Here is a 17,733-nt window from a genome sequence, read left to right as displayed (position 1 = left end):
GAGCACTTCAGCATTTAAATCCCTTTATTCATTTTAAACAATGTGGTGTTCTGTGTTATCTTACCCTGCACCACATTTAGGATGTGAATGGCTGTGCAGCGTGCCCAAGCCCTCCAAAGAAAGGCTGCTTACACAGTGGTTTCTTCCAGCACGCTTCCAGTGACATGCTGTATTGATTTGAATGCTCTGCAGTAAATATGGTCATTTTCTATATTGAGAATCCTTTTGTATCCTGCATGCCCTCCACATTCAAAGTATGAATGTGTTAAAGGCTGCAGTGGGACTGAAATGCTCTGTATATATGCAGTGTCAACCCAAAATTCCAGAGTAAATCAAAATCTATTTCAACCCAAAGCATGGAACAAACCCCGTGTTTTACTCCTTTTACAGTGAAGTTCTGATGTCGCACCTCTGAAACTGCAGATCCACAGTTTGTGATGATGACTGGTCCACCACTGCACCGCACCTGAGGTAAGGTTATCACCTCCAAATATGTACTTCTGTTAGCAGCTGATGTGCATTGCAATAGATGCATTTTAGAGCCATTATGTCTGGTTAACAGCGTTAAATATAGTTGCCACTATATGCAGGGCACAGCAAACTGGTTTTATTACATAACTATGAATTTGTTTACAGCTGGGTCCTAACTGGGCAAAACAGATGCTGTAATCCTGTAAAAGGATTAAACTGTCTGGGTTACATGCCCAACACAGTGCTAAATATTTGATGGAGCATCATCTGGCACACATTATGTGGTATTGACAGAAAACAGTAGTTATAAATAAGAAGCCATTTTTTCCTGCCACTTTGAATGTGGAGCAAAACAGTCATAGTAACAGCAGCATGTTAAGCTTAATATTTATCACTAAGTGAAAGTCTAAACAATTACCTGAGCAATGCCTGCTGTCCTTCCTGAGGAGGGTCCTTCTCAGCAGGAGTTGACATTTGAAGGTCCCCACTAATGTATGTTCTGAGAATCTGCAGTGAATTGGCTGATGGCAGATTTTCCTGTGCACTGAGGAGTACTTGAACTGGAAAGCCAAATGCCAGATTAATCACAGATAAAAATAGCAAGCTGCTCACTTTGCTTCACAAAAACCAGGGATACTCTAATTTGGTTTTTGTGTGTGAAGCTGAGTTTTGTCCAGATTAAAGACAAGAGTTATGTAACCCGTGAAGAGGACTCTCAGATCAAGTTATTTTAGTGGGTTTTCATACTGTAATAGAAAGAACTGCAATTAAAACTTGAAAATGAGGACAGCTTTTACTACAGAAAATCTGTAATGGGAAATATTCTTTAAAGAAACTGGGACACTTAAGTATGTCCTAGAACCTCATCTAGTTTGAAGCTACATCATTTCTCTCATGTATGAAGTACATGAAGTACACATTCACTTCTTAGACTCAGATGGCATTAGTTATGTTATCTATGTATCACATACAGTCCTGTGGCTTTTAAAACCATTAATTTGAATATCTTGTAACCATTAATACATTCGTTCTCCCAACACAGTGGAGAAGCATTGTCCCTAATTTTAAGCTTCTGAACGGAGCAAATACAGAATTGCCTTCGGACTCTATCACAAAATAGAAGCTGCCAGCAAACTGAACATGAGAAGTACTTCATTTATCATCTTATTTTGAGTGCTGATGAGTAAAAGTATTTGGATGAATAGGGAGACATACCTAAAAGAATATTCTGCCTATGCACAACATAGTAAGTGAGAGAAGCAGCAGTCTTGGAAGTTAACATGCCTTTATTTGAACAGGATACAACCATCTAGAAAACAAGCTAACTCTTTATCTAAGCAAGAAACAGCACAGGTATTACTGGAGAAGCAGTAGTTCCATTATCTCTTAAAGTCCTTAGAATAACAAAACACATTAGTTTATTAGGACACTCTATTAGTGAATACTTGCCCTAACAAGCTCTGTCATGCACTCAAATGAGATATAAGCTATTCAATCTTTAAGTTTACTAACATCCTATTATGCAAACAGTTTCAGTTAAGTACTTGTACCTAATGTGAAAAATCTGCTGCCTTCCACGGCACCACATGAAGTTCTGATGTTAAACTAACTCTTAATTCACATCAATAGCTAATTAGTTGAAATACTTGTGTAATACATTCTAAAGTCTACATAAACACCACATGCACAAAAAAAAAAATCCATACAAAGAACAGGAAGATCATTTTTCTGTTCTTTACTACTTATCCCCAAATCACTCCCAGTAAAGGCACAAAGCCAGAACCACACAAGAGGCCTCTGCAGGCAACTGCTGCTCTATTTCTAGGAAAAACAGGGTAAGAATATCTCCAAAAGACTCCTATCAGTAAAATATCCCCAGTATCAGCTTAATGTGCTAGGTTCACATGCAGAAAAGAATGAGAACTTAAATTTAGTGTAGCAGAACTTTGCTGCACGCCTTGGCTACAAGTGCCACCTAGAGTCACTTGCTTATTCCAAGGCAGTACAGAGGTTCATCTCACAGTCAGCTGTTAATGGCACTGAGTAGAGATGGCATTTCTTAAATTAAATAGGTAATTATTGTTCAAAGATTATACTCAAAGTATTTGACAGTACTTTTACTTTGGATAAACAAAACCTTTAGATAAATAGGTCTTTTAAAATGTAGTAAAACTACACAACTTACCACAATGCTTCAATAATGGACTACAGATCAGAAACTTATCCCCACTTGATTATTACAGTATCTCTTTTATCAGCAAACGAAGCAGTGTTCGGCAATGAAATGCTGATGGTAATTCTTTAAATAAAGATGCAAATGTATGTCTTATCCCCTTGTTGTTGTAAACAGAAGCGTTTAAGAAAAAAAAAATGTTATAATAAATCTATATCCTAAGCTATGTAATATTACTTCTACTAGTATACTAAACAAACGGCTTTGTGTGATTTATATACATTAATGAATCCAGACTCAATGCTGGAGTCTACCATGTTTTGTTTCAAGTGATCCTTGAGAAGTTAGATAAAACTCCATTTTCACTGCTGCTTTTAAGGGCATATTCAGGTACTCGTATAACCATTATCAGTGATCTAGAAACCTCCAAAAGATGATTATTTTGATGATACGGCATTCATGGTATCCAAAAATAAAGTTGAGCACTGAGCTTTCTACATAAAAATTGAACTTGAGGTATTAATACAACACTTGAAAATTGAGATTAAATCTTACCCATTGCATGTGGTCTGCAACTGTTCATTACTTGTTACATGAATATCATTCCTGTCTTGTTATTTGGAGATCTACTGTTGCACAAGGTGTAAGTAAAAAGCTTTTATTAGCTATAAAATTTGAATACTGTTGAACTCCTGTCTTAAGTTCAGTACAAAAGACTAATCCAATTGGCTTGCACTGAGATTTAGAAAATGAAGCATCATGTCCTGCAGACCACACGGAACACACCCCACTCTATACCATGCTCTGTACAGAGGCTGCCAAAGTGAGTGCAGTCCATCTGTGTGAGCCGCAACACAGATGCCTGAAGTGAAATTCCTTCCCCCTGTTCTCAACAGTGAATCTTATAGCAATGAGCTCAAAAATGGGTTTTGTTGAGACTAAAGGCAATTTCTGGCCATGTTAACAAAGTACATTTTATCAGTCAAAAGTGTCTGGGATGGGTAAAACACTGTCTGGACTCACACCATTTATTCAAATGGTCATACTAAAACCTGTGAACTCTAGATATCCTTTAGGGTAAACCAAAAAGCTACTAATAAGGGTAACCCAGGGGCAGCATGGGCTGGGGCACCAGTGTCACAGTTCGAAATGCAGCAGACAAGTCCTCTCATTGAAGCATGTCACTTGAGTGAGCTTTTCAATTTGCTTTTGATAACCAAAAGGGTGCAAAATGATTTTCAGTAACTTTCATCTTTTCAGAACTACAAGAGACTGTTGTTAACCTGAAAATCATTACTTTGCATTTAGTATGGCACAAAAATGATTCTGAATTCATCCACAAATACTTTGATTTCTCAAGTGGTTAACTTGTTAGTTTTCTACTGTTGATGTCAGAGAAGGGAACCTAGTTCTCTGGGGAAACATCAGCAACACTAAACTAAACATACAACAGAATTTCCTTTCAGGATAAAGTTTAAAAGAGTCAACATGGTCTAAAATCATGCACTATTTTATTCACCTACTGTATTTTGACAAGGTAACTTCACATTCCCACATGGCCTTTGTAAAAAGTCTGGCTACTGTGTCTGAATATACCTAGCGTTATATCAGTAATTTCTTAGCAAACATATGCACTCATGAAAGCCAGTGAGTTACTGAACACATTTGCTACAGGGCATGTTTCACACACGTCTGCTTTGCGAGACCATCAGTTTGACATAGCCTGTTGTAGAACAAAACAGACCAAAATGAAAGCTTGGCATGCCAGCACACTTTAATTCTGTATTTGTGAAGTGTTTTTGCAAACTTAGGAGCCCTTTTCACTACTTTAAAAGGAAAACCCACACATACACACAAAATTCTAACACTTCTACGACCATATTAGTTCTTTACCAACTACCTACTAGCATATACCTTGGTTTAATGGTTTAAAGTTATTAAAACCCTTAAGATTGTGCATATACCAGGCATTACTTCAGAAATAAAGACACCCATCACTATTCTTCTTTAATTTTATTCCACAATAAAAAATAGAAGATGAAAGAAATAGAGTGTTCCAAGAATTAAAGCAACTATTGGTCAACGTAAGGAGCATGAAACTAATTATCTGAATGACAATTAAGGACCTGGTTCACCAAAAGGAATACTGGGCCCTCTACAGCGTATTTGTAGGCTTCTACCAGCAGCAATACAGGACACCTTTTACTGAAGCAGGTCCTTTATTACCTACAGAACACTTCATTTCATATTCTATTTCTCCTTCTCTTTTTGTTCTTTTTCCTTCTTTTCACGTTCAGCTTTTGCTTCCTCCTCCTCATGTTGTTTTATCAACTGTTCCACCTCCTTTTGCTTCAGAACCCTTATTAATGTCTTTCCGTTCTCTCTTGTCAGTGTTGCAATTTCAACTGAAACATATGGAACAGAGAGAAGTGTTAAATTTTGTCCTTCAGACAGAGCAATCATCAGGAGGGTAAGATATGAGGTTACAACTGACAGTGAAGCAGAAGGTTCTTCTGCCTCTACAAAGAAGTTTGACTGGCAAGCCAGGGTAAGGCTGAGAGCTGCTGCATCTCCTAAAAGCATTTTTCACATGACAACTAAGAATCCAATAAAGCACATCAGGTCTCTATGTGTTCATTCTGTTTTGTTTTTAAGCAAATGGTGTTAGCCCATATTAGCAAACTGCTTACCTTTCTCTGCAGAGAGTTTGCTAACATCCATGGTTTTGTTTAGAACCTTAATGGCTAACGCCAGGGCAGTCTTTAAGGTCATTTCTCCTTCTTTGTAGTCTTGCTTCAGCATTGACACAGCTGCCTATAAATGTCACAGAAATCAGAACAGTATCTTTAAGTCATCAACCAACAGTTACTTTTTACCAGACAGTATCAATACATGAGTGTTTCTACAGTTATCTATTTCTGCTCTGTGTTAGTAATCAGCAACTCAGTTTAATTAGCAGAGTGCAATTTATTTTTTCCTTGATTTTTTGAGAGGAAAACCAAAAAACCCAGAACAGAACTTACAGCACTGTTATTCCCAATGCATGTAGCCTTCCACCCTCCATAATTTCCACTCGGATCACTTTGATACAGTTGAAATCCATAATGCTTATCCCAGCCAATATAGAGCAATGAAACACCAAAAGGACGTTTTCCTGTTGAAAAGAAGGCTGTTAGCGATCTAAATTTAGTCACCAGATTGGTCACGAGTAACAGTTATTTTCTTGGATTTCTTTCTCAAACCTATTCCTTTGAACTGGGATTTAACAGACTCTTCTGCACTTCTGCTGCTCGAGATAAGCACGCCAGTTTTTCCTTCTCAGTCATGGGCTAGGGGCGGGCAACAGAGATTCAGTTCATTTAACCCTAAGAGCAGCTCATTTCTGTCTCCACAAATTGTAATTTATCATCCCAGAACTTTAAATAAAGACTTCATATCTAAAGCATGCAGCTCAGCTGTTAAAGTGTGTAACTTAACAGGGTCAAAAGCAAGATACATAAAAAGCTTGTGCTTTCACACTACATATACATAGAAAACCAGAATCACCACTTCACCTACTGGGGAACTGTACAGAGGACATTATTTTCTAACACGTTGCTTGATTCACAGAAATGGTATTTTTTTTTTTTAAGTGTTACACTATTGCTACCCCTACAGCTGGTCTTATTTGAGATTCGCTGTGCCATTATGCTGAATAAGCCCAAAATACTGGAAGGTTACATAGCAAACAATTCTCTGCTGGTCTTCTGAAGGCACTCACTAAGCCCAAGAGCACTCAAAGCACACTGCGCAGTGAGCTGGAATCCCAGCCATCATTTCTCAGTTACTGACAAGTAGCACCTTCAGCAGCGGAACAGTAACTGTGACCACCCACTCCCCTCTGAAATTTGGCTATTGTTTTCTCTTGATGTAACTCGTGAAAGAAGTACTTGGTAGAACTGCCCTGAGATTCAGATGCTCCAAATCATGTAAGAGAAACATTCCATAGACATTTAAAAGCACAAAGGTTCATCAGACTTCACCTCCAAACTGTGTGTAAGCCTGCTTGATATCACACAGGGCTGTGACCAGTTGTTCACAGGGAATGGGCTCTTGATACTGCAACAAGTACCTAACGTGAAAGACAAAAAGTCAGTTTTCAAAGCTTGTTTTGCTGACAGTATCCTGTGTGGCGTGTAACAAGAAACAAGTTCCTAAGTTAGAGCCTCTTTGATCTGGCCGCTTCATTTCAAACAATCTAATTCTGCTCTACTAACCACATGTTCATTTGGATTTAATACACAAACAGAATCTGCCAGCACAGGCAAGTTAAACCACGTTAAGTATTATCAGACCTACCTCTGAGCAATCAATCTCAGTTCATTTGTTAGAACGTTGGCATCCGAAGTGATTCCAGCAACACTGCAAGCCATATCCCTGCAATCAAAGCATATAAATTAACTGACTTCCTGTTAATCTCCAGCAAATGCTCACATCTTCATATAGCAGTTCAAGCAGAACACCTACTGCTAGGCTTCTCTGATCTAAACTACAGAGCTGACAGAGAAAACATGTTCATCAGCTCCTGCCTTCAGGGCACACCAGAAATATCACATAACCACTCCATAAGAGCAGAGGTGGGCAGCAAAAAGCAAGCGAGTCAGTATGTTAGACATCCAGTTGTGAGAAGAGGTTCGTGCCAAAGGTAGGTAAGTCCTAAGTATCTCTGCAAGAGCCATTAGCTACATACAAGTGCGTGTCAGGAGTCTGCACTCTGCAATGCCAAGGGAGCCAGAGATGGGAGAGGCCTTCAGCAGAGGCTGCTGCTGACACATGGTGTTTGTGCAGCTGAAGCTTCGTGATCTTGATTTGATCTTAAGAAAAATAAGCTCTTCACATCCTTGTTTCATTAGCTTTCAATTTAAGATCCCTTCTGCCCAATCTGAAATTCAATATGCAGAAAAGATGCAAGCAAAGCAATCCAGGTTATTTCGAACAAGTTCTTTTTCCAGAAGACGGCAGGGCTAGCCTAGGGGATTATTCCAGTGTGCCCCCCTTGAAAACTCAGTGCTTCCCACAGTTCTAGCTGCTTTCAAGATCAACACCGAATGGGAGACTGACAGGATGAAAAGCTCTTTGTGTTTGATGTGCGCCTTCTGTCGAGGATGGAGCTCCACCCCCTTTACAGGGGAGCACAATCCTGAACACTCTTTGTTCTGACACTGCAAATTTACCTTCCAGAGAGCTACAAAGGAAGTCATAACAGGGAGACGTATCATCTCTGCTACAATTATGGCAAAGAAACCTACAGCATGTTTAACCCGGTTACCTTGTTCTCTTTGGATCACAAAACAGAAAACAAAGACTTAAGCAGGATGCTGAGCTGAAAGAGCATGGGGATTCTGGTGTGCGTTCCTTATTCTGTGCCTCCAACGGTATTTTGTCAAACTGACAGTTCTCGGTTTCCTTAGCTGCTACCATAATACTACCTTGTATGGGGTAACAACAAACAGGCTGTTCCACCTAGAACATTCTTCTAGAGGTTAGAAAACTAAAGGCAACACTTGTATTCTAGAAGAACTACGGCAGTGAACAATGACGAGAGTCACACCTCCCTGAAACACTGCACAAGAACAGCCACACTTCAAATCAAACAAAGCCAGGGTCAACGCTAAAACAGCCGAGTACCAGCACTGCTCTGATACTGGTAACGTCACCACACAGCCCATCATCAGTTCAACTTACTCGTTCAGCTTATATATTTTCTCGGAGAAGAACACCTCATCAAGAAGCTTGTGAATGTTGCGTCTCTCTGCTGCAAGCAGAACGCCATCGTTTGCCAGAATTCCCAAGCAAGTGCCTGCGTGCCCGATGGCTTCCATTGCGTACTCAACCTGGTACAAGCGACCTAGGAAAGGATTTCAATGAGTGACACCAAAAGTAACACTGAATGAGACCAAGTACGCTAAGTGACTTCAGTTTGCAAGAGTCTGACAAATGCTCCTTGTACGACCTGGTCTGCCTTCTGTAGTCTATCACCAGTTAATAGAGACTTAAGTGGTTGAAAAGGAGAACAAGTCAGAGAAATAAAATCCACAGATGTGGTAAGGTAATACAGGGCATCACTAATGTGGGAAGCAGAACTCTGCTGCAGTAGAGCCAAAATGGACTGTCAATAATGAGAACACTTGACACTACACATATCAAGGCCATCCCATCTAAACAACAGGAAAGTACGAGCTGTTAGTACTTATTTCAGCATGTGCAAGAGTAACAAAGGAAGGTGTGATCACACCAGCAGAACACCGTTCTGGGGCGTGCAGCAACAAACTCCACCACAGTCCAATGAAAGATGGATGGCGAAGATTGCTCCATCAAAAGTGGGGCAGACAGCATCACTCACTTATGGGGCACAGTGCTGTTAAACTGGAGCGAGTCGGGGGGGCTGCCACTTTAGACCCTCCAAGTAAATATGGCTTCATAAGCCACATATAGCTGGAAACACGCTGCAATCAAGCACTGCATAAACTGTTTGTTACTTAGCTTTGAGAAGCTGGGCAGAACAATCAGACTGGGCTTACAAAGTACCTTCAGGAGAAAATATGGTGGTTCTGGAGTCGTATCTTCGAGACTGCAAAAAGCAACAGCCCGTTACACGTCAGCGCTCCCCCCGCACAGACCAGCACCCCGCGGCTAGCGAGCCTCCGAGCCGCGCCTCAAAGCAGCCCCCGGCTGCCTCGGCCCAGGCCCCGCAGCGAGGCACGGCCGCCACCCGCCCGCCCCGCCCCGCCCCGCCGCCCCGCTCCGCAACAGGCCGGGCCGTGACTCGGCGCGCCCCGCAGCCCAGCCAGGCCCCGGGAGCGGGGCCCGGCCGCGGCAGCCACTCACCATCGTGCCGGAGCCGCGCTGCGAGCGCCGGGGACGCGGGCCTGCAACAGAGCACAGCGCGCGTCAAGCACGGCCCCGGTGCGGCCGCAGTGCACAGTCACCCGCACCGCGCCGCGGGCCCCGCCGGTTCCGGCGGCCGCGCCCCGCCCGCCCTCCCTTCCCCCTCCTTCCCCCGCTCTCACTCGCGGCGGGCCGGGGCGGGCCGCTCGGCCAAGGGCAGCAGGCGGGTCCGGGGCGGCCGGGGGCAACCGGGCAGCCACCGCCACCGCCGCGTCGGAAATGGCCGCCGCGCCTGCGCCGTGCGCCGGAGCTGGGCAGCGCCCACCCCTGGGCGGGGCTGGCGAGAGTGCCCGTGCGCTCCCGCCGCAGCGGCCATAGCGCCCCCTGGCGGGAGGGCGGTGCGGAGCACGCCGAGCGCGGGAGCACGCCGAGCGCGGGAACACGCGAGCGCGGGAGCACGCCGAGCGCGGGAACACGCCGAGCGCGGGAGCACGCCGAGCGCGGGAGCACGGCGAGCGCGGGAGCACGGCGAGCGCGGGAACACGCCGAGCGCGGGAACACGCGAGCGCGGGAACGCGCCGAGCGCGGGAACACGCCGAGCGCGGGAGCACGCGAGCGCGGGAACACGCCGAGCGCGGGAACAGCTCCGGCGCGCGCAGCGCCGCGTTTATTGCGGGAGCCGCGCGCCACCGCGCCCGTACGCCGCGGCGGTCTCAAACCACGTGCTCTCGACGGCTTCCTGGCCCACCTGGAGCAGGCTCGCGAGGTGGCGCCAGCCGGCTCTGGCGGTGAGCGTGAGGTACTCGCTGTTGTCGGGGTACAGCAGCGCCGTGCGCGCCGCCATGACGAGCGACTGCGCGAACCGCCCGCTCACCAGCGGGAAGAGGGCGCCGCGCTCCGCCGCGCTGAGCGGCAGGACGCTCTCGAAGCCCGCCAGGACGTGCCCCCCGACGCGCAGGGGGTCGGCGCTCTCGAGCATCAGGTACATGATGGCTATGGCCACCTCGAACACGTAACAGCCGTAACTCATGTCGCTGAAATCCAGGATGCCCGACACCCTGTACTGGGGAGGGTGCTCCAGGGAACTGCGCTCTACTAGAATGTTGTGGTCATTCAGATCGCCGTGATTGATACCTGAACGGGGAAGAAGGAGAAACCGCGTTTAACTGTTATCAAACAGCAGAATTTATTCCCCCTCCACCCCCCATTTCTGAGTGAAACAGCTTTGGAAAGACACCCAGAAGTTCAGACTAACACTGCAGCCGCAACACTGAAGTTGTGATCGATACGCCTATACATATTTAGTATCTATCCCCGCTTCCTATTATAGCGAGCTAGAAGGTCCTTTGCGCCTGCGCAGTGCCCCCCTCTGGTCATGGGCAGGGGTCTCAAGATGAAGTAAACGAGTCTGGGTCTGGTCGTATCCCAGCCATAAACCATCAGCTTCTCCCCCTTATCAATAGACTCAGGCATTCGTGTTTCTTTGTCAATAGTTGCTTATCAGTAGAATCAGATCTCTGCTTCTCCCCTTACCAGTAGTTTGTGCCTTTGTTCTGCTTAGTAAGCATGATAGGTGTTTACAACAGACAATACTTTTGCTTAAGCAAGCGAATTCCTCTAACCACCTTGTATATTGGTTAACCCTCTGCATCATGGTAACACCAACTCCAGTCTCCTCCAGCACCATTATTGCCCTCCCTGCGCACCTCACCCCAATAACAGGTGAGCAGACAGCAAATGGGGAAGGAACGTGACAAGAGCTTCTTCTGCTCTGGTACCACCTGTGACAAGGCCACGTGTGCTCCAAACACAGAACAGCAGTTTTCACATTAACAAACTGCCAAATCATCAACATCAAGGGGAGTCAAGCTGCAGAGGTATGATTAAACGGTTACTAGGGCCTCTCTGGAAGGAAGGGCTGCACTCCAAGTGTTCTCATTAGCCGATACAGCAGCATGAATATCATTCCCTTATCAGGAAGCAAACTCATCAGAAAGAACTGAACCTGCCTCCGGATGGCACACTGCTCCCTGCTGATCCTGTGCTGTGTTTGCCCTGCACAGTATCTGCACGTCTCTAACTAGGGATGAAGGATGCTTCTTTTTCAGTTGTGCTTTTCCCCCTCCCAGACCCAAACACCTGTAACAAACGTCCGCGTCTCACTTCAACACAACTACAATGAGAATGAAGTGCTCACAGGCTCGGAAACTGCTGAGCTTGGGTACCACTTTCTCTTTGAACAGCTCAATGACTTGTTCCACAAGTTCACGGTATTTGTTCTGGCCCAAGGCATAAATGTACTGATCCAGCAGAGGAACGTTTGCCAGGTTCCAGATGAACTGACCTCGATGCAGACTTTTTATTGATGGATGATGGAATTCCTATGGAAAAAGCACAAGGCAGAATAGGCCATAAGTAAAAATCTTGGGTTTATGATCAAAGGTCTCGATTCAAACCCCCTATTAACTTTTAACAGGTTTCTGATGAGACCCACTAAAAAGCACCGTGACTTTGACCACTGCTTCATAGCGAGTAAAAGTAAGTACAAGTAAAAGAATAACCTGAAGAAGGAGTAAGGGACGCATCTTAGTATCTACATACAACCCGAATGGGTTTTCTCCCATTTTTGAGGTATAAAGATTGTCTTAAGTCACTCGTCATTCATTTAACACTGATACTGACTTTCTGTAATGTGACACTATGCAGTGACTGAGAGGCTTTGCCAAGTCCCACACTGGCAGAACCTGGACCACACAGCCCGCAGGGAGCAGGCACACTCTGCGTGCATTTAAACATGGCAGCTTCTAAGGACAAGCCTTAGGATCAGCTGGTACACGACGAAATACTGAGGAAGGGAGTGCTTTGTGGAGACGCTGGACAGAGCGTTGTTGTTAAGAACATCTCCCTTGGTGCACCCAGGCAGCCGAAGTATTTTAAACAAACAAGGTCTTTAACCTCTTTCTCACTAGCAATGAAGAAGGTGGTTTGGAAAGTGCCATTCAGGGAGGAAACCTTTCTCTCCCACTGCATACATACTGCGCTTATCCTGGAGTCCTCTAATGCTTGGCAAGGAGGCTTTAGGGCCAGATTCTACCAGTGCATAGGGCAAATAACAACCAAAAAACAAGAGGAGCTGGCTTCCTCCTCAATAGAAGCCTGTGCTTGTAATTAAGGCTCTTTAAGATAGTTAAACGATAGCCAAAACTGGGACTGTGTGTGAAGAAGTAAGGAACACGATCAAGCTTAAGCCAGAAATCAGCGTACAGGATCCCCGCAGCCGGATGAAGCACCACACTGGCAGGAGAACAGCAGCCACTGTGGCCTTCCCAGCACAGACACTCCGGCACGCTTCCCGTCGGTTACCAGGGGTGTGAAGGGTAAGACAAAGTCGGGAGCCCTTGCTGCTGTAAAGCCACAGGCAGTCGCTTCACAGGCACAAACCTCTCTCCATTTGGAGGCCATGAGGCATATCCAGGCAAAGGGAGACACCAGCAGAGAAAGTGCTGGAATCTGTTCCGTGCACAACCCAGCGCGTGGCCCGTGGCTGTGCCAGCAAGCTGGCCAAGTGAGTCAACTGGGTGGAAAAGACAGGCTGTGTTTTCTGAGCTGCCATCAGAAAACTTAACGCCTTAGGTGTTCTTGTTAGCGTCAGTGACACTGTGAAGTTTGACAGGGATGAGTGGAGTTTTCCTTCTCTTACATGGAAAACCTTGGAGGGTCAAAATCCATTTGTTAAGGGCCTCGAGAGCCTTTCCCATCAAAATTTGCTTTCTCATCAACTATTTCCTCCTTAGCAGGACAAGTCACAGGCATCTTCTGAGACTGGCTGGTCTGTAAGAACTGTTTTAATCGCATTATGAGAGCATGGCCGGAGCGTTAAGACAGCAACAGTACATTATCCTTCCCAAGTGGAAATTGCTCTGGTAATTGCAGAATGTGGTTAGTAACGCTGGCAGTTCACATTTCATAATTGTCTGGAGCTGGCAGTCAGAACATGAGAAGGAAAGGTTAATGAAAGGCAATAAATAATGAAAGAGTTCTTTTATGTATCCAACTTAATTACTGGCTGATTTATCAGCTTCATTATCATGGATAATTACAGAGTAAAGAAAGAACTCACTTTGCATTAAGATTATTTGACTGGGAGCAGGGCAAATGAGATAAGTGTCACAACTCTCTGTTCACTGGCGCTTGGAGGGAAGGAACCAACTGCTCCTGGTGTTAAATGGTCACAGTTCTGCTGAGCGGGAGAAGGACAGCAAGGCAAAGTGAATTCAAAGCAACAGCCCAGGCAGCTGTGCCCGATGCGCGCTATACAGAAATGCTCCACATGCTTCTAGTTTGAGAACCCCAGGCTTCACTCTCCTCATTTGCCAGGCTTGCAACACCAAACAGGGGAGTTTTGCGGAGGCAAAGAGAAGCCCTTCTCGCCCTGCTCACAGCACCGAGCTGCACTGCAAGAGGAGCACCAATACCCTGTCATCAGCACCAGCTGGTCACGTTACCTGGGGAAATGGTTTGGGCTTGCAGGCTGGCACCCGAAAGGTGAGTTAAGCTGCCACCTGCATTCACCTACTTGACCTTTGCAGATGAGGAAAGCAGACAGCGGGCACAGGAAGAAATAGGGAGAAGATCATTGAGCAATTGTGAGGCTGCGGGGATGAGAACCCACCTCTGCGAGAGCTGTATCCAGGCTGGCGGCAAGCTTGCCAATCTCATAGAACACCTGAGGGGTTGTGGCAACCTTTGCTACCGGCGTGCCTGGCAGGTAAGTCAGCAGCCTGACCAGGTACTTCTTGTCCCCAGGGCCACCATCTAACAAGGGAAGAGAGACACTGCCAGTCACTTTGATACACACTGTCGAGTATTAGTTAATGCAAGGGGCAAAAAGGGTTCACCCCAGGGTAGACGTCACCAGGGGCAGCTGATGAAACAGATGTCGTTCAAAGACCTGATTCACCAGCATGCTGTAGGGTGATATTCAGACCTTAGCACGTCTGCCACCTGCACTGGACTTGGACTCTTTGTGCTAGGGACTGACTGCATACAGCAGGTTCCCTCCAGTGCCAGTGACCCCCTCGTACACAGCTGTGCAGCAGAACAGGGAGCCCCGGGGCTCCTGGCTTTTGTAGGGAAGTTACAGTCAAAGCAGAAGCAGAATGTCAATGCAGTATTTCTCCCAAGCACTGTCAGAACAGTTTTTCGCCCCATGGATGGGCTGGAACTGTGTTTTACCCCATTCTGTAGGGAAATCATTTGTAACATCACTTAGCAGTGAGGCTTTTTCCCTTCTCGTGTGCTCAGACAGGTCAGATCAACGCTTTCTCCATTACACTGAGGTTGTTTCCTAAGCGTTTTCATAGTTAATCGTTACTCTCTTTGAGTTGCTTTCCTTCTGGCACTGTAAGTTTGGACTATTATGGCTGGACATACAGGTCACCTGATACGTAACCCCTAGTATTTAAAAGCAGGCCTAGAGTTTCACTTTAGCAGGTGCATGGCATCCCATACAGCGAGCTCCTGCCAAGCTCAGGGTGGCAGCGGGGCAGTGAAGGTGCTCCCAGTCGCTCACCTGACTCCAGAGACATGATGGCACCATCTTTTGTAAGGTGAGGAGTAGCCGAAGGAAAGCCTTTGGCGCTGAGAAACATCATGGCCTGGGTCTGCACTTCGACGAGGCCTGGCTGCTGGCTGTCCTCCGAGTTGGTGATTTTGAGGACGTATTCGTCGGCACCTCCATCGGCACCTTCGCCTCTCGGGACACACACGTGGAAGTTCTGATCGTCATAGCTGGGGAGCGGCCTGACGCGGGACACCTTCAACCCAAACACCCTGCGCACCAGCGCGGGCACTTCTGCTTCACCGAGGGCTGGTTTGGTGAGCGCCTGCTCGTGGCGGCCGTTTCCAGAGGCCATCGTGTCTCTAGAAGGAGGAGAGGAGCTGGACGATCTTACCCTTGCTCCGACACCAGAAGCGGCGACCGCTGCAACAAAGCACATTCAGGGGTGGCAGAAGAGCCTCCTGCGTTTGTTAATCAAGCAAAGAGCACCCACTAAGCCAGGCCGGGTTCCTTACACTGTAGGCTCCTGTCAGCCGCGTGCTCCGTACCCCCGCCACCAAAGCCTCCCAGCGGGTGCCCTCCGTACGGCCAGACCGGGGGGACGCGAGGAGCTTCTGACCCAGCTGCGTTTCACCCCGGCCGATTTCCAGCCACAGCCTCAGCCGGCCCGCGGCGGCCCAGGGGCGGCCTCCCGAGAGCCGGCGCTGCCGAGCGCCTGCCCGGAGCCCCCGCGTTCGCACCCGCGGGGGACACGCACGGCGCAGGGCCCCTCACGGGGCTCCGCCTCCGCCGCCCGCCCCGCTGCTGAGCGCCGAGCCCCGGCCGCGACCCTTGGTCGGGGCTGGACCCGCCCCAGGCTCCGCCCTGCGGGGAGCCCCCCCCCGTGCCCCGCGGCCTCCCCCTGCCGCGGCCGCGGTGCTGACCCCGTCTGCGTGCCCCCGGCGGCGGGGCGGCGAGCGCAAGGCCGGCTCTGGGGCCGCAGTCCCCGCTGGGAGCACGGCCCCCGAGCGCCTCACATCTCTGTGCGTGAGCACAAGCCCCACGCTTGGCATTAACAGAGGGATGCACAAAGCTCCACCGTCTTCAGTTACTGCGTATTTCAGGAAGCTGCAAGAGCTGAGACCCTGCTAGGGCAGAGCGAGGAGCCTGGGGGAAAGCTCCTGGCTTTGAGTAAGCCAGCCCCGCTGCCACGATTTCAGCAACGCTTGTAATAATAAGGATATCAAATTGAAAACATCGTTTTACCCAACACGGAATTTAGAAAAGGGGCACACAGTTGCGTGGTTTCTTGGTCCCAGTGTCACAGCACGCCGCTGCAGGCGCCGGACCAGCCAACGCGCCTCACCCCCGGAAATCACACCAGCGTGTCTCGGGAATAAAGGAGCTCCAGCAAGTATTAAGGCTCCTTCCCTCCATTCCTGAGGCTGGCTGATGGCTCGCCTCACTGGAACAAAACGAACAGAGCAGGAAAGCGTTCTTGCCGCTACGGACTTGATAGGTAGCAGTTCACAGAAGGAACTGAATCCACTCCTGCTGCCTGTAAGCAACCCGCGGGTGCATGTGGCAGGCTGGTACCTCGCTAGCCTTGCCTTCGTTGCCATCCAGGCAGTAGTGCCAAGATTCCATATCCACAGGCTTCCGTGGTTCGGTGTTGCGGTGGGAAGCTCACTGCCCTTGCGAGGCAACACCACCCAGGACTGAGGCTGGACTTTGGCCCCTCACCCTTATCTGTAAGAAAGATCAGACTTGAATAACGGAGCATCTCACGTGCTAAAAGGGAGTCTTCAGAGGCGTGCCCAGATCCCTTGTGGAGGTCTTGTCATAGCGGTGAGCTCTATGTGCCGTAACCATGAGCGTGGTCAGCAGCTGGCTTTAACACAGGACCTCGTCTCGAGTCGAGATTAAAGTCGACATTTGCCTGAAGAACAAACAGTTAATAAAAAAAGCACCTGCTATAATAGACTGGCACCTGGGGCTCAGCCAACCTAGGAAACCTCTTCCGACAGCAACTGAACACGCTTTGGAAGCCTGTAAGACACGCCTCAAGGAGAAAACTCAACACAATGATACTCTTTTCCTTACCCACCCCCCCCTTTCACACCACTTTGTGTACTTCATACTATGAAATCAAACCAGACGGTAACATACAAGAGGTGCGATACAATTTTCTTTATTAAAAATAATTTACAGCATCAGTAACATTTTATGCACAATCGTCATCAATTGAACTTAAGATATATCTATACAATACTTACTGAACTTAAAACACTGTTCTGTTGGCTTTAAACAGCAGACACTGATTTGCAGTTGCTTAAATATGATTAATATATATAGTTTTATGTCCTTATACTTAGGTGTAAAATGTATAAACATCAACGCTCTCCCAAAGCTTCATAGTTTGGGAGGGGGATGGAGGGAGAGGGGCGCAAGGAGAGAAGACATTTAGAAAAGCAGGAACAGATTCTTCCCCAAATCAAACTGGAGAAGCCAAGGTTAAATACATCCAACACACCAGTCGTATCCTCAGAAAGGTACATTTCCTCCTATGCTGCCAGATACCAGAGAGGGCTAATCCAGCACTGGGGTTTTTGTGTGTGATCACAGCACTGCTCTGACTGTACCATACCCTGCCCCTGCCAGAAAGCAGGCATCACTCCTGCCC

At 47.2% G+C, this 17,733-nt stretch overlaps 2 protein-coding genes across 5 annotated transcripts; both read right to left on the bottom strand.

The window, feature by feature from the left end:
- Positions 1–4,642: 4,642 nt before the first annotated feature.
- PSMA4 (proteasome 20S subunit alpha 4) lies at positions 4,643–9,805 on the bottom strand. 2 transcript variants are annotated; one of them, XM_065688421.1, is made up of 9 exons: positions 9,694–9,805; positions 9,512–9,552; positions 9,212–9,254; positions 8,369–8,531; positions 6,983–7,060; positions 6,667–6,755; positions 5,668–5,798; positions 5,335–5,458; positions 4,643–5,049 (listed from the first exon to the last, which is right to left on the bottom strand). In XM_065688421.1, exons 2-9 carry the CDS (start codon positions 9,512–9,514, stop codon positions 4,895–4,897), a joined length of 786 nt encoding a protein of 261 aa, XP_065544493.1. In that variant the 5' UTR covers positions 9,515–9,552; positions 9,694–9,805; the 3' UTR covers positions 4,643–4,894. The 2 variants fall into 2 exon arrangements, with proteins under 2 accessions (XP_065544493.1, XP_065544494.1); XM_065688422.1 differs by having other exon boundaries at positions 9,698–9,805.
- Positions 9,806–10,150: 345 nt separating this feature from the next.
- HYKK (hydroxylysine kinase) lies at positions 10,151–15,863 on the bottom strand. 3 transcript variants are annotated; one of them, XM_065688761.1, is made up of 5 exons: positions 15,587–15,863; positions 15,084–15,494; positions 14,184–14,326; positions 11,709–11,892; positions 10,151–10,645 (listed from the first exon to the last, which is right to left on the bottom strand). In XM_065688761.1, exons 2-5 carry the CDS (start codon positions 15,424–15,426, stop codon positions 10,179–10,181), a joined length of 1,137 nt encoding a protein of 378 aa, XP_065544833.1. In that variant the 5' UTR covers positions 15,427–15,494; positions 15,587–15,863; the 3' UTR covers positions 10,151–10,178. The 3 variants fall into 3 exon arrangements, with proteins under 3 accessions (XP_065544833.1, XP_065544834.1, XP_065544832.1); XM_065688762.1 differs by having other exon boundaries at positions 15,084–15,433; XM_065688760.1 differs by having other exon boundaries at positions 15,084–15,863.
- Between the last annotated feature and the right edge of the window lie 1,870 nt (positions 15,864–17,733).

This window comes from Lathamus discolor, chromosome 8 (assembly GCF_037157495.1).
Source record: "Lathamus discolor isolate bLatDis1 chromosome 8, bLatDis1.hap1, whole genome shotgun sequence".
Classification (NCBI taxonomy): Eukaryota; Metazoa; Chordata; class Aves; order Psittaciformes; family Psittacidae; genus Lathamus; species Lathamus discolor.
The sequence above is the reverse complement of the archived record's forward strand: the minus strand, read 5'-3'. Positions and strand labels throughout refer to the sequence as shown.